General features: G+C 36.8%; 2 protein-coding genes across 3 annotated transcripts in view; one reads left to right on the top strand and one right to left on the bottom strand.

Moving 5' to 3' along the window:
• LOC134755207 (uncharacterized) overlaps positions 1–17,334 on the bottom strand; it is a 417,347-nt gene that overhangs the window by 250,931 nt on the left and 149,082 nt on the right. The gene's annotated exons all lie outside the window — the stretch shown is intronic.
• Positions 2,233–17,334, top strand: part of LOC134755171 (kynurenine aminotransferase) — a 74,891-nt gene continuing 59,789 nt past the window's right edge. The window contains exons 1-9 of one of the 2 annotated variants that reach the window (XM_063691677.1): positions 2,233–2,487; positions 4,716–4,869; positions 6,712–6,838; positions 7,550–7,659; positions 8,981–9,221; positions 11,792–11,958; positions 15,153–15,339; positions 16,235–16,398; positions 17,162–17,222. In XM_063691677.1, the coding sequence (XP_063547747.1) occupies positions 2,318–2,487; positions 4,716–4,869; positions 6,712–6,838; positions 7,550–7,659; positions 8,981–9,221; positions 11,792–11,958; positions 15,153–15,339; positions 16,235–16,398; positions 17,162–17,222 (1,381 nt within the window). In that variant the 5' untranslated portion in view covers positions 2,233–2,317. Of the gene's footprint in view, positions 2,488–4,715; positions 4,870–6,711; positions 6,839–7,549; positions 7,660–8,980; positions 9,222–11,791; positions 11,959–15,152; positions 15,340–16,234; positions 16,399–17,161; positions 17,301–17,334 lie in introns of those variants that run through there. The other variant, XM_063691676.1, reaches the window with a different exon arrangement.

Here is a 17,334-nt window from a genome sequence, read left to right as displayed (position 1 = left end):
TAGAGGTGGATGACGAGAACCATTCGTCCATAAATATTAAATAGAAATTATAGTTTTAAGTAAACAATCTAATAGATTAAGACTTATAACTTTAAGATAACATTTGCATGCTTAACCAGCAAAATATGTCACTGTACGGGAAAACCTTTCCAATATCATCTTGTTGTACCATATTTTATGCAAATAAAAGTTTTTGTTTTTTTTAAAACTATACTCATCCTTTTCTTTTTGGTGCTAGTACTAGTGTAAGACAAAGATAATATAATTCTCTCTGTCTATGTTTCAAATGAGACAGTCCTTTTACAAGCTATATATATATGACCGGAGCTTACCCAATTTTTTGTAAAGCCTGACCAGTAATATATGATCATTGTCAAGAGGGCGCTATTTATTCTCTTGTATAACCCTACACAGTTCAGTATAGTATGAAAAAAATAGTTCCAGTGAAATTCCGCAACATGGCGCGTGATCATATATTCCAGGCTTTAATGGCGCGCAATATAGTTCATTCGAATCAAAGCGGCGGTGTCAAAGATCAAAGATTCGAATGCATCCGCTAGTTTGAGCCATGAAGTTATACCCTAAACAGGAGCGAGCTGTCACTTTTTTTGCCATACTAAATTGAACCTTATCACCGAGCCAGAAAGGTGTTCGTACCAGACTAGAGAAAACGGTCCACATGAGATAGCAAAAGTGGGTCGCGGTGTCCCACTCGCACATGTTGCCAATGTTAAAAAAATACCATTTTGGTAGTATTTATATCAATAACTACTAAAATTTAATACCTTCTTATATTATTTAAGTTCTATATTCAGAGTGCGGTTCTGATATCTTTTACGTAATTTGTAAATAGTTATAATGTCAATATTATTAACTGATTTAACCAAGCATGTGCACAACAAAAAATACATTAATTTTAATATGGTAGACATTGTAGTAACTTTGAATATTAATTGGTATCCCCAACTTGATAAAAAAATTTCAAAATACATGAATGGCGGCGCTCAAGATTTATTTGCGAAATAAAGTATAAAATGGGTAAAAGATGTTGTGTGAAAGGTTGCAGAAGTGAAAGTTTTGTTGATTGTGGTATATCTTTTCACAGGTAAGCCTCAACTATTAAAGTTTACGATAAAAATACAAGAAAACATTGTCAAACTCATTAGGGTGACTATGATGTCGGCACGATGTGAATCGGCCTTACAGAGTTCTTATTACATACGTACTTACTTAATGTAAAAATAAGTTTACCTAAATAAGTATATCTTTATTTCGGCATGTTTAATTATTTGGTTGATAGATAGATAGATAAATGATTTATTTGTGCACGTAATGAGAGCTATATAATTGCCAAAATTTAAATTCAAAATCCTTAAATATTACAGACACATTTATACATAATATTCTATATAGGTTGAACACACATTTCCGTCAGTACACAAAGGCGGCAAATTTAAAAAAAAATGGTGCAATTAACTACGATGACGCTTAAAGAATAGCTGAAGTGTGCAAAAGAGAAGCCATTACGTATATGAACATACCATGAGTGCGAAAGAGGCAGACTACAAATGAAAAAAACGTGACCATTTTTAGGGTTCCGTACCCAAAGGGTAAAAACGGGACCATATCACTAAGACTCCGCTGTCCGTCTGTCAGTCTGTCTGTCATCAGTAACAGCTTTTATAACGACTAAATTAAATAAGGTTTTGTGAAGCGTTTTACAGAGGAGAAAAAAACTATATCCATTCTCTCTGACTCCCTATGCATGAATGAAAAAAGATCTTGGCCAAACTATACATTCCATACATACATATGACTTATGGTCACCCTAATTAAAAAGAGATGCAACCGCCCACTTTGGCTTCTCATGTGGACACACTTTTTGGCCCGTGTACTCCATCCGGTTTATTAAAATCTAAATCCGTGGTTTGAGCAGCATTTGAACGTGCCTTAAGAACTGTCAAATATATACCCGAGTCTGTTCAGATATCATATAAGCGTTACTATTAAACGCAACGTAATAGATTCTGCATCTACTCCAGCTGCGATGTATTAATTTTTTCTTGCTTTATCATTGCTAAATATTTATATATACTCTTAAAAATATACCAATATTATCTATTTAAGCTGATCAAATGCTGTCAATGCTGTCATATCCTACCCATGTAATAAACACGTAACTGAACGGTCGCGTAATGACGTTTATTGATAATTACTTGGTTCTTATACTTCTTATCTAGTAGGCTGAGTAGGCAGGCAAATAGAAGAGATTATGGTTATAATGGTAAAACAAATAGCTATTACAGTGTACTAAATAATGTTACGCGGTTGTCACATCCTTACAGAAGGCGTAAAGGTGCATTTTGCTCTCAGCCAAGCCAGTCATATTGCCAGTAGGACTAGTGCCGCTACGTTTGTAACAACCGCTACTATGAACAACAAGTTCAAATTACCAGCACGCTATGGCGCCGGCGAAAAAAGCGTATGGTAAGTGAGAAATAATTAAAAAGTTACGTAATGCCCGCTATGCTTTTAAAAACTAATTACTTTTGAATTGCTGCTTAAATCAAAATATTTGTAAGTAGCCCTTTATTTATTTAAACTATTGCACAGTAATTGTACAAAAGGCGAACTTAATGCCAGAAGGCATTCTCTACCAGTTCACCCTCGGGTCAAACAGAGAACAAGCAGTACATGTAGATTTAATTTTAATGTGTAAATAATTATCATTGTGTTATCCCTATCATACTGGTTTATGAATATTATAATGATATTATATAAAGAATATTCATGAGTAGGCACTCATGATTACCCTATATTATTGTGTATTGAAATTGATTTATTTATACTTACACTGTAACTATGTACACAGTAAAATATGTCAGCATATTATATTAGTAAGCATAGCAATTACAAATGCACACATAACTCATTCAATGTAAATGGATCAGTCTTACAACATAATTTAACATTGTAATAGGTAACTTATGCACAAATAATTTATAACTTTCTTTGTGTACTCGATGTGGATGTATGTACGGACGATATGGACGGATGGATGTAGCAACCTGCCCGTGCATACATATACATGGATGAATGAATATAGATACACTTCAAGTTACTGATAAGTTTGTTAATTAATGATAACTTTGTTTTCCGCTTACTGCTCCTACACTAGCTACTTTAGATTAGAAATTATTTAATTAAGGTAGGGCACTCAAGGTCTATTAACACATTGCTTATTATTACATCATTTTTGTATATGACTGTTTGTTGCCTAAATAAATAAAATAAAAAATAAAAAAAATATATTAAGTAACTTTTACAGAACTTCACTTAAGCTGACTAAACACAATTTGTTGTAAATATCAAATGAGTTTCATACTGCATAAGTTTAACAAAAATCATTGGTGTGATGCGACTTGGACTGGCTTAGGAACTGAATGCCATATATCTTGGTTACCAACAATTTCTCAGACTACATTTTTACTAATATTATAAATGCTGTGTACTGTGTAATACTTAACTCTATCTGTCTGTTACCTCTACATGCTTAAATTGCTGAACCAATTTATATCAAATTTTGTATAGAGGCAGTTTGAGTCCCAGGAAAGGATATAGGATAGTTTTTATTATAAAAATGATCACAAAAAGTTACTGTGGAAGTGGGATATTAAAAGTACGAATTCTGTGCAGTAAAAGTTGCGGGCAGATGCTAAATAAATAGGTATCATGACATGAGCATATTAAGGCTTATCTTATCAGCTATTCATGTTACAACATATTAAAGCTCTTAGAATGTAATGCTGTTTAAACAAACCAATTAAAATAATTACTATTTCATTGAGTTCAAATCCATGTCACGCAAAATAGGCGCCAGTCGTCGAGTTGCGGAAAATCGCCCGAACTACAATACAATGAGTTCAAATCCGTTAGGTGCTCAATTTTTCATTGACAAATATATATTATAGCAACAAAATACATAAGGTACTAATTAATTTGATTAACATCACGCACATATCATCATCTACTATCTATTTTACCATTCCTGCACAATATGACATTAGCTTGGCACAAACTATTAGTGCCTTTCTTGTTTTGTCTTTATGTTATTTATCACTGAAAATACAGGGTTCCAGCTTTAGCTATTTCAAAATTACAGTATGTAGAAAGTGGCCTGAGTGACTTCGAGAAAAGGATGGTACGGATGTGTCTCTTTGTTTTGCTTGACTTGCCACGGGCACTGCCATGCCCCCAGATCAATTAATAACCTTTCGTATGCCATATAAATAGCAATCGTGACAATCAACTGGACATATGGAGCAGATCTGCTCCTAAGCATACGAAAGTTTAATGATAATAATGATTATATACATATTTATTATGAATGCTTTTTAACTTGCATATGAATACTTTCACTTCATCACTATACAGTGTGGAAAAAATTAATTGGCCCTGGAGGAAAAGTACCTTAAAACCTTAAGTTACCTCATTTTACTTAGATAACATTCTTTTATTTTTAAAAAGAAAGAAAACTGCATGCAGATTAATATTTAACCTCCTATCCTAGTTGGTAGGCACCCTGCCTATGCAGCCTGGTCCTGGGTTTGAAAATAGGTTAGAAGGGCACAGTTCACAGTAAGGGCCAATTTATTTTTGTGTTTATCACAAACATTTCATGGAGAGTTCAAAACAAATATTGTTTTTCATTGCAGGGTTGAGTACATTGAGCTAGTAGCCAAGTACAAGCCTGCTGTGAACCTCGGGCAGGGTTTTCCAGACTATCACGCCCCCAAACATGTCACACAGGCGTTGGCTGAGATCACAACCGGCGACAACCCACTCCTCAACCAGTATACGAGAGGATTTGTGAGTGGCTTCTGGCTTACATTATTCTTAACCTTAAGTGGAATGTGGATGAATGCTTCTCCACAAAAACATACACAGATTCTTTCTTATTTAACCTTTTAGGTATGATCCAGCGATGTTTGATTTTTTTAAATTTGTAATTGTGTTGCTTAACTTTAAACTCGGGCAAATCCATTCGACCCTCTCAGCAAATATCTACTCTATTACCTTTTCTTTATACCAAAATCCCATAACCGGACAGATGGATTTACCAGAGTTTGAAGTTAAGTGACTCAATTATTATAAGAGCGATCAAATTGTGAAAAAATTTTTGGAAGTTCCTAACTCATTGTAATAGGGATGCTGACATGAATCGCGAATATATAATATTTTATGTTTTTACCACAGCAGGGAATATTAGAATGCTGAAAATCATATTTTGTTAGTGTAAATATGCGTAATTAATTAATTAAAAATAAATAAAAGTATTTAAATAATGCCCAGCATCACGTGACTGCATACGCAAATCGGAGCGCGTGACGTCACGGTGTGAGAAACACGCACAGACAAGTTGTTAAACCTGGTGGTCCTCTGGCACTGACAGCAGTTTGTTTATCACATCGTTACGTCATAAATACTAAAAATACTAACATTCTAGAAATTAAGATAGGTAAAAAAACACAAAATATGTAAAAAACTAACTACTAACAACCAACTCCTTACACTTAGAAACAACATTATTGTTCTCTTTTTTTGTATGCAACAAATAAAAAGGCTTTCTTATTTTATTTACGTCATCCAGATCACGTGACAGCGTGGAGCGTTTTTGCGCGAAATTTAAACACTAAACTAATGTTTTTTTTTTTGCAATAATTACGTGTCTATTTATAAAATAAAAAGAAAATAGAGAACTATTTATGTGGAAAAGAGCTTGTTCTGTTTCCTCTTAATGCGTACAAGGAGTCATACGATTAGTACTTTCTAAACCAGAATACAATACATTAAAAAACAACCTTTTTTAGTGAAGCTCCACAACATTTGAAGAATAGATGTTCCATATTTCAAAGCGACAACGGTTTAGACTGTGTGTTGTCTTTATCTATATAACGTTATTCATATATTTAGATAAGAACTTTAAAAGTTTATTGACCCAACTATCCCATTCATTGTAAATCATGTGCTTGAGTTGTACTTACAATTATTGGAAAAAATACTTCAACGAAAGTAAAGTTAGATCTTATGTCAATGCCACAAAGACTATGTAAGTGATTTCTTCACTATCTATCTTAAATGAACCGGGTAAGGTCACGAAGGGTTAGGAAGATTTGTTTTCCTTTAAATAGTTGTGGAATGTGGCACGGTAATTATGTTGTAACAGGGCAATAAACCTTATCGTGCTCCTACACTGGCAATTATATAAAGTTATATACTCGTAGCATCATATGACAAAGACAGAAAGCAAGCATGAAAGTATTGGTAACGTTATACATATTATGTTGTCCCTGTCACACTACCTATAACTGCCAGCACGATTACAGACGGGAAGCCCACTCCGGCACACGGCAAGTACGAACGCCATGGACCTACGAAAATGGGATAAAATACTATAACACGAATGTAACGAAGCAAGTATACGGTAAAATACTGCATCATACAGGGTATATTTTTCGTCATCAGCCATAGTGAATTTATAGGTCATACTGAACAACTTTTACTATGGGACCAATTCCGAAATCATTAGTTTCAAGACTTTCAAGTCCTTAACTTTCAGAAGCAAAAGAAGCGAACAATTACCTAATAAGAGTAACTACAGTTAAAAGATTATATTTTGAACGTAGTATTTTATTTTGTTTTAATTTTCAGGGCCATCCCCGTCTGGTGCAAGCGATTTCCAAATTGTACTCGCCTCTAATAGGGAGAGAGATCGACCCCCAAAACGAGGTGCTGGTTAGCAGCGGAGCGTACGAGGCACTCTATTCTGCTATTTTAGGTGAGCCTACACAATAGTTGTTGAGCTGAGTTTCGAGCGCTACACCTTCTGAGGTGCCATCGGAAACTTGTCAAAATTGCGAAATTTCCACACGGTAATATTTCGGAAACTTCTCATATTTTTGTATGTACAGTCAGGTGCAGAGAAAAAGTAAGTATGTCTGTCTGTGTACATGGTTTCGATGCGATTTTTGTATTTTTATGTGAAATCGTGGTTCTTAGCTATGTTTGATAGAAATCTATCCAACAGTTTTGAATTGAAGAGTATCAGCCCTTTTCCAAAATAATGTAAGGCGTTTTTGGCATAAGGCGTAGGGTGTTTTTTTTAAATTTTAAATTTAATAGTTATTGCTGATTAATTTTCGCATAACATTGATCTTAGTTACACTTTCTCTTTCAGTGTGTTTCTCTTTTAACGTGACGTGACGTAACGTGCACGCGCACAGTTGAGGAGTGTCTTTTCAAAAGAGCTTATTTCTCTATGAAATCCATACAAAAATAAACCCTTTTACCCTACTTAAATGGGTTTATTTTTGTATGGATTACATAGATAAATAAGCCCCTTTGAAAAGAAACTCCTCAGTTATAACTCGCCTAGGCGCGATTAAAGAACAACTGTACCATTTGTACAATGAAGTCGTGTTTTGGAACGCCTGTACCCTATCTGGAATTATAATATAGTTGGATCATACTTATATTATTTTATATTTAGGGCACGTGGACGAAGGCGATGAGGTGATAGTCATCGAGCCCTTCTTCGACTGTTATGATTTCATGATCAAGATGGCCGGCGGCATCCCTAAATTCATACCCTTGAAACCTGTAAGTACCGTTTAATTTTTATCACCATCATCTTCCTCGCGTTATCCCGGCATTTTGCCACGGCTCATGGGAGCCTGGGGTCCGCTTGACAACTAATCCTAAGAATTGACGTAGGAACTAGTTATTACGAAAGCGACTGCCATCTGACCTACCAACCCAGAGGGGGAACTAGGCCTTGTTAGGATTAGTCCGGTTTCCTCACGATGTTTTCCTTCACCGAAAAGCGACTGGTAAATATCAATAGATATTTCGTACATAAGTTAATTTTTATCACCATCGTCATTAATCGACGACCGATCCGGCTTAGTCCAAACTTCGAATCCCGGAGGACATTTATTTGTGTGATGAACACAGATACTTACGCGTTCCTGAGTCATGGGTGTTTTCTATGTTTAAGTATGTATTCATCTTGGTAGATATGTATATATCGTCGCCTTGTACCCATAGTACAAGCTTAAGGTACTTAGTTTGGGGCTAGATTGATCCGTGTATGATGTCCCCTAATATGTATTTACTTATTAATCTTCCTTGTTATATCCGGCAATGGCGACTCCAACAATTTTTGTCCGGATTATGAAACGCTCTAATGTGGCTCGCAAAACCAAACGTTGTTCTGACGATGCGATCGAACGATGTGCAGTCGAGTTGTCCAGTTATTTTTTTATGAACAGGCGTCGTTATCTAAACTAAATATTACGCAGCACACTATATAGTTGATGCCATTATTGTGAATACAATAGGACATAAAATAACTAACGTAAATAACCGTTGTATTTCCGAACAACAACTCAATTGTTTTATATTCTGCTAGTTATTTTTTGTAAAGATTTTACTTATATAGAACTGGAATTGCTTACTTTCCGCGCTTATACCGAATGTAACTGTAATTAAAGCTAAACAATAGGTATAAATAATAATAAATATTTTGAGACAAATCAACATAGTCTCACTGTAAGCCCAATAAAGTTTATGTTGTGGGAGGGTACCTACTAAACGACATATAAAATAGATAAATACATTGAAAACATCCATAACTCAGGAACAAATATTCATAATAAACACCCAACTAACCAAGATTCACCGTCCTCGGCCGGGCGCAAATAGTATTTTATCTTATACCTTCAAACGAGCAATTCTTGTATATACGAGTATATATCGGCGATCTCGGAAACGGCTTTAACGGTTTTCGGGGGCGACTTTGACCATCATTTGTGACTTTTGTATTGCTTTAAGACAATAGGTCCCATACAGACATTTGATCCTCAAAACAAACCTGATCGACTGATACCATAAAAAAAAATTGTCAACTACTTAATTCCAGAAAAAATCCGGCGCCGCGACATCCGCCGACTGGGTGCTCGACGAGGCCGAGCTGGCCGGCCTCTTCGGCCCCAAGACCAAGATGCTGATCCTCAATACGCCTCACAACCCGCTGGGCAAGGTGTTCTCGCGCGCCGAGCTGCAGCTTGTCGCCGACTTGTGCAAGAAGCACGACGTGCTGTGTCTGTCGGACGAAGTGTACGAGTGGATCGTGTATAAACCACATGAGCATATTAGGATCGGTGAGTGACTTACATACTCGTAGAGTAAGACCAAGAAAAGTCTGCAGCGATTTTGACAGCACACGCAGTGCCAGTGTTATAATTCCATAGAAGTTTGACGTTTAAAATAACACCTGCAAAATCGAACTGCAAACCTGTCAAAATCTCTGCAGACTTTTCTTGGTTTGACTAGTTAACCTCGTCGTCAATAGAACTTGCAAATAATGTAAACAATTATGACAGATTTTGTTAGCATTTGACACATATTAACCTAACATTTTTACGAAGGTTATTTTCCCTGAAATATTAATAATTAACATTTAATTTTAAAAAAATATATAAATAAAATATTTAAGTATAGTATAGACTGTTGATAAGGTCATGGTTGGCCTTTTAAAGAGCGAGATTACGAAGTAATGAAGGTAAAATGGTTTGTTTACATTATTATTAGCAAATTCTATTAGGGGATATTACTGCAATGTTCTGCCATCAGATTGTAGCACTAGCACTATAAATTTAAACAGCCGAGCCATGTTTATTTTTATTTTTTATTTAACAGGTTTTTGACAAGTTTTCAGAGATAATAAAATATGACATTGATGCATCAAGGCGGTTTGTTTACAGAGGACCTACCGGGAAACACGAATCCGAAAGTTCGCTATCTGCCTCTTTATCGCTCTCTATCGATAACGAAATTTCTATTTTCTAGTTTCGCGATAGACCCTCAGATTGTGATAGTGGCGCCACCTACGCAGAGTTTCGCGTAATATTCCCTATTATTGATTCAGAAAAAATTACGGTTTCACCTCGGTATAAGAGATAATATTAAGCTGGAAAGGTATACATCTTCATCATGGTAAAATGAGAAATCAGCATCAGATTCCATTCTGCCCTCATCAGAGTGTGACGACTGACTGGGACTGGAGGTGCTGCGGCGCTGACTTCTGATTTCTGTCTCCTCTCGCTCTGTTGAGGGAGTCCGCAGCGTCCTCGATGGCAGCCTTACAGTCGCCGACCTCCTAGGCGCCCGTCTCGGCCGTGAGGGTAGTATGATGATGGCGGCATATTACCATCAAATTCCATACTGCCCTGTAATAAGTTTGTAAACACTGTATGGTTTGTTGTTTCAATAAAACTGTTGTGGACTTTCAATGTGTCATCGTACTGGGATTGGGACTAAATACATTTTTAGCGTTCCGTAGCCAAATGGCAAAAAACGGAACCCTTATGGATTCGTCATGTCTGTCTGTCTGTCCGTCCGTATGTCACAGCCACTTTTTTCCGAAACTATAAGAACTATACTGTTGAAACTTGGTAATTAGATGTATTCTGTGAACCGCATTAAGATTTTCACTCCAAAATAGAAAAAAAAAACAATAAATTTTGGGGGTCCCCCATACTCAGAACTGAAACTAAAAAAAAAATTTTCATCAAACCCATACGTGTGGGGTATCTATGGATAGGTCTTCAAAAATGATATTGAGGTTTCTAATATCATTTTTTTCTAAACTGAATAGTTGCCGCGAGACACTTCCAAAGTGGTTAACCCCCCCCCCCCCCCCCCCCCCTCTAACTTCTAAAATAAGAGAATGATAAAACAAAAAAAAAATATGATGTTCCGTACTTTTTAGTATTTGTTGTTATAGCGGCAACAGAAATACATCTGTGAAAATTTCAGCTATCACGGTTCATGAATTACAGCCTGGTGACAGACAGACAGACAGACGGACAGCGGAGTCTTAGTAATAGGGTCCCGTTTTTACCCTTTGGGTACGGAACCCTAATTAACGTTTTAACGTACAACCTACTTATTTTAATTAATGAATTTATATTCGCAGAATATCATGAAATTATCACAATATGTAACTCCGTATTAGATAAATAAAGTCTAAGGGAAAAACGTGTCTCGGAAATCAAGAAAAAGTCATTCTCGAATAGATGGCGCCACACCTTTGGCCTATGCTCGGCTAGACGGCGTTGACGACACCGTTTGGTATTTAACACATCAGTGAAAGAACATGGGTCAGTCATGGCGTTCTAAAAAAAACATTTATCCATATATTATTTTGTTTCAAAAAACCAGTTTTAATTTTGACCCCTAAATATCAATTTAAAATTTTATAAAAGAATCTGGAGTGTTTTCTAATGCAATAGATTATTTGTAGATGGTGAGAGTAAAAAATAAATGTCATTTTTTTTCGTACTAGTTTGAATCACCCTACCATATATATACATTTATGATATTTTGTGTGTCGATAGGTGGCAGATAATTTACTGTAACTACAAAATTTACTATGACAATAATAATAAAATTTCTTTATTTCGGACAAACAAATGCATCCATAGAGTGTTAGTAATACAAGCAAAAACTTAATCTAGTGACAATAACCCTCTATACTATTTATTCTCTTTGCCACGATGAAGGTGTGTCTATACTAGTTTCCAGCTTATTATCTCTCATTCCGAGGTTGATACCCTTTTTGGACTTAAGATTACTCGGCAATATGCTAGCGGTCTGCGGCCGAGGTTTAAAAAAAAATGATTTCTTTGGCAGAAACTTTATTATTTATATTGGTTTATCTACACTACAGCAACCCTGCCCGGTATGTGGGAGCGAACGATCACCGTGGGCTCGGCGGGCAAGACGTTCTCGGTGACCGGCTGGAAGATCGGCTGGGCGTACGGGCCGGCGCCGCTCATGCGCAACCTGCAGGTCGTGCACCAGAACTGCGTGTACACGTGCTGCACACCCGTACAGGTACAGTGACGACACAGGGTGGACACGCTATACAACAAAAATAAAAACCGGCCAAGTGCAAGTCGGACTCGCGCACCGAGGGTTCCGTACTTTTTAGTATTTGTTGTTATAGCGGCAACAGAAATAAATCATCTGTGAAAATTTCAACTGCCTAGCTATCACGGTTCATGAGACAGCCTGGTGACAGACAGACGGACAGCGGAGTCTTAGTAATAGGGTCCCGTTTTTACCCTTGGGGTACGGAACCCTAAAAATCACGCGTTTCTATGTGTGAACGGCACGTCTGTATACGCGGCATGCGTCATTGTGTAAGTTGCTTAAAAACAGTACAGAGCGGTCGGCAAACGGCCGTCAATCTGTTGTCGCGGGGCGAGGTAATTTGAGTCGGGGCGGGGCGTTGCGTTGCCGTTCTGTATGATAATACTATTACTTATTCTGTGGTGACGGTTACCCTTTGAAATCCCAAGCATTATACAGTGGAAGAAATTATTGAGCCTTCGAGGGAAAGTACCTTAAAACCTTAAGTTAGCTCAATTTACTTTAAGGAAACATTGTTTTATTTTTAAAAAGAAACCTAACTGCATTCAAAGATTTTTTTGCAAATCGCTTGTCCGAAAATGTTCTTGTATGTACTAAATTATCGATTTTATGGATATTTTGTACGACCAATGAGTTAGCCTAAATTAATGTTTCTTGAAGAAATTTTAACATTAACTGTATCGACTAGTGGAATAAAATAGCCAATTTTTATCTTTGGACTTTTTTGTCGGTTCGATTCCCGGGCGAGACATGATATTTTTTATTTAATACAGTTAATAAAAGTTTTTTTTTTTAAGTAAAAGAATGTTTGCTTTAAGTAAAATGAGCTAACTTAAGGTTTTAAGGCATTTTCCCTCCAGGGCCCATTAATTTTTTTTTACACTGTATATTGTCTTCTTTCGCGAGTTCAGGTCCAACTCCGTACGCTGCTCTGACGGCCTTACGTGCCGCGGATTGCGGATATCATTGTTTCAGAATTGTTATTTTTAGTTGGTCTTACAAAAATAGTAATTGATTAGTTAGATCAAAATTAATTTTACGCATTATTAGAATCAAAACTGTTGTGCAAAATTAGTTACCTACACATGTATGATGATGCGTTTAGACCCTATGTTGATGTTTTTTTTTTCTATTGAATGCTAATGCTATTCATATTTTTTGGCAACCGTATTATGATCTAAAAAAGCGGTAAATTATTTCAAAAACTGCTAGCTGAACACTTACCATCAACCGGGGTGAATAGGGATGGCTGGGGTGAATAGGGACAAAACTTAAAATGTGATTTACCTGACAATTTCTTCAGAAATACCCACACAAATTGTATCATTCGATTTAAAATAACTGTAAGTTTTGTATGATACCATTTGTGTGGGTATTTTCGGCGATATTGTCAGGTAAATCACATTTTATGTTTTGTCCCTATTCACCCCAGCCATCCCTATTAAATTCACCCCGGTCATACGAGGGGCGTTCAATAAATTCTCGATATTGATATCTTACAACCTTTTTGAGTATTTCTTTTGTTACTGGCCACTAAGAGTCATTCATAGACTTAAAAAAAAAAAGTAAAATTCAAACCGATATGTTCTTGTTTTTCTGCAATTGCCGAACAAATGTGAGCACCATGAGCGATTTAACAATGTTAATTAAATTAGAGCATCGAGCCGTAATAAAATTCTTGACCAATCAGGGTAAAAATCAAAAAACTATAAAAGAAGAAATGGATTGTGTTTACCGTGAGTCTGCTCCTTCTTTATCTACCATTCAAAAGTGGTCAAGTGAATTTAAACGTGGGAGAGAGAGTATTGAAGATGATCCTAGACCAGGCCGGCCTGTAGTAGCTACTTCACAAGAAAATATTATCAAAGTGGAAAAACTTATATTGGAAGACGGCCGAGTGAAGGTAAAATCAATAGCTCAAATAACCGGTCTTTCTGTTGGTACCATACATGATATTATCCATTACCATCTTAATATGTCAAAAGTAAGTGCGAGATGGGTTCCGCGAATGTTGACACCGGTTCAGAAAGATATGCGAGTAGCTTGTTGTTCCGATTTTATTGACCTGTGCGGTGAAAATCCTGATGAGGTGCTGCAAAAGATAGTTACTGGAGATGAAATCTGGGTTCATTATTACGACCCAGAAAGTAAACAGGAGTCCATGCAGTGGCACGTTAAGGGTACAGCTCATCCCAAGAAGTTCAAGGTCATCCCTTCAGCTGGCAAGGTCATGGCCACAATATTTTGGGATTGTGAAGGAATATTACTGATCGATTACAAACAAAAGAGTGTAAATATCACAGGACAGTACTACGCTAATATTCTACGTCAATTAAGGGGTGCAATCAAAGACAAGAGGCGAGGAAAATTAACCAAAGGTGTTCTGCTTCTGCATGACAACGCCCCTGTGCATACTGCTCATATTGCCAAGGCGGCTATTCTTGAATCTGGGTTTGAAACTATTACTCACCCACCGTATAGTCCGGACTTAGCCCCCAGTGACTTCTTTTTGTTCCCCAATCTTAAAAAGGATCTGCGTGGAAATCGATTTTCTGACGATGAAGCGTTGAAGGCGGCAGTGGAGGAGCATTTTGACACCAAAGATAAAAATTATTTTTATGAGGGATTAAAAAAAATAATAGATCGATCTTTTAAGTGTATCAACATAGGGGGGGAGTATATTGAAAAATAAAAATATTAAACTTATCGTATTTGTTTGTTTTCATTCACATACCGAGAATTTATTGAACGCCCCTCGTAGAGTAACTTATACTAGAGCGGTACTGTCATAGTAAATTTTGTAACCCCAGTAAATTCACTGCCATCTATCGACACACTTTAAAACTAAAAATGAAGATTTATAAAAATACGATAGAATGTATTTAAATATAGATAAATGATTTTTTTTTGTTTGCATTAATTATTTTTATGATTTTGACCCATGTTCTTTCACTGATATGCGTTAAAATTGTTAAATAACAAACGAAACCGTCAACGCCATCTATACGACTGTAGGCCAAAACTAGTTGCGCCCTCTGAAAGAGAATCAAATTTTCTTGATTTTCGAGGCACGTTTTTTCCTTAGACTGTATCTATCTATTACGGAGTTATATCTATCTTTGCCCCGGTTGAGGGTAGTATATTTTTTCCCACAGGAAGCCGTCGCCCGCTCCCTCGAGTTTGAACTGGAGCGCTACAACTCCCCCGACTGCTATTTCTTCTCGCTGGCCCGAGAGCTGCTGGCCAAGAGGGACGTCCTGGTGGGCGCGCTGAAGAGCAACGGGTTCAACCCAACCGTACCCGACGGCGGGTACTTCGTGGTCGCCGACTGGACGGGTTTAGGTATAGTCTTCAGTTTCCAAACTGGCCCTTACGAGGCCGGTGTCGATTTTAGTCGCAAAAATGTAAAATTGATAGATTTAGTCGGTGAAATTGTACGCCTTTTGTTACCTTATTAAAATAACAAGTACTGGTTTCTATTAGCACGTCTTCTTATCTTGCCTTTTATCAGATCATTTTTTTGAAAACAGACTAAATTAGTAATGATTTTTTTTCTGATGGCCGTTTATGTAAACGCGCGTAAAGCACTGATTTCGTCGCTCTTATTTGTAAATTTCGTAAAGTTTGGACTGCTAAAAATGGTAAGTGTATTACACATATTCTGTACTTGACCTTTATCAGATTACATTTTTGTTATATGATTTAGAGTTCGAGGAAATGAAAGTTTTAATTTCAACGTAATTTTGATACTTAAACAATCTACAACATTTGCTGAAACTATTCTTATACATCAATTTGCATAATTTACCACCATAATTTTTCGATGAATTTTTAAAAACTGCCTATTCTCTTCATATATTACTGGTGACGCACGCTCGCGACCTCATTATTAAAAGGCAAGATGAGAAGACGTGCTAATAGAAACCAATACTTGTTATTTAGATATTACGTAACAAAACGTATAATTTCAACGACTAAATCTATCAATTTTACATTTTTGCTCCAAAATCGACACCGGCCTCTTACGGCTAACTCATTGTCTACTGTAAGTAACACCGCACGTGCTACTAACCTACATTAAAAAAAACATCGGTCACTTTAACCGGTTATTGAATTACAACTATAGAAATTGCAAATTACCGTCGCTTATTCTCATTGGTTCATGGGCCAGTGTCCATACAAATCTGCCCATCCTCCAAATTTAAATCCTCTAAAAAGTCTAAAAACCTTTCGACAGAGAACAAAATCGACCTGTCATCCGAAACAGACAAGTACAAGGACTACCGTTTCACGAAGAAGTTCACCAAGGAGGCAGGCGTGCTGACCATCCCTCCCAGCGCCTTCTACTCCGAGGCCAACAAACATTTAGGGGAAAACTACGCGAGGTTCTGCTTTATAAAGGTAAAAACTGTCAAAATATTTTGCGTAGGTAACCATTCAAGAAAAGTTGTTATATGCTGTACAGTCGCCATCAGATACCCCTCTTCCTCGGCGTCAGATACGCCTCTGACGCCTCTATTGTCAGGGCGTTAGAGTGCGTGTTCAGATATTGTGAACACCTCGGTCGCTCCGATATATCTGATGGCGACTGTACAAGACGACCTGTCTGGCCTACTGGGTGACCCTGCCTGCGAAGCTGATGGTCCCGGGTTCGAATTCCGGTAAGGGCATGTATTTGTTCTTGAGTCAGGGGTGTTTTCTATGTACATATATAAGTACTTATGTATTTATCTATTTTAAGTATGGATGGTATAGAAAGGATGACCATCTCTTATGGCAGAATTGTTGCAAAAGTGACCGCTTTCAGCTTTAAATAATAGTTCCTAATCTCTCCGGTGGCGCTAGTTAGGTTCTGGGACATGAGTATAACATGAACCATATAAGGCAACAAATAACCCGACCAAATTACGTAGGTTATTTTTGGTACTATTTCGGTGCATGGTGGCGCCGCCTAATTACTGTTTTTTGATGGACACTTTTCATACATAGAGATTTGGCTCCTTTATATAGTCTCCATGATTTTAAGTATGTATACCGTCGCCCAGTACCCACAGTACAAGCTTTGCTTAGTTTGGAGCTAGGTCGATCTGCGTAAGATTTTCCCCAAATATTTTTTTATTTAAACTATCTAACTATACACAACTTACAAAAACTTTGTTCACAGAAAGACGAGAATCTCGCCTTGACAGAAAAACTTCTAAAGGAGTGGAATGCGAAGAAAAAGTGAAAAAATAGGGTTGTGATAATTTGACATGATAATGTTTATGTATATACTCACTTTGATATATTTTTATACACTTGTAGCCGAGAATTATTTGTTGTTAATATATGTATGTA

The sequence above is a fragment of the Cydia strobilella genome, chromosome Z, assembly GCF_947568885.1.
Source record: "Cydia strobilella chromosome Z, ilCydStro3.1, whole genome shotgun sequence".
Lineage (NCBI taxonomy): Eukaryota > Metazoa > Arthropoda > Insecta > Lepidoptera > Tortricidae > Cydia > Cydia strobilella.
Note: the sequence above shows the minus strand (reverse complement) of the source record. Positions and strands in the feature narration are given on the sequence as shown.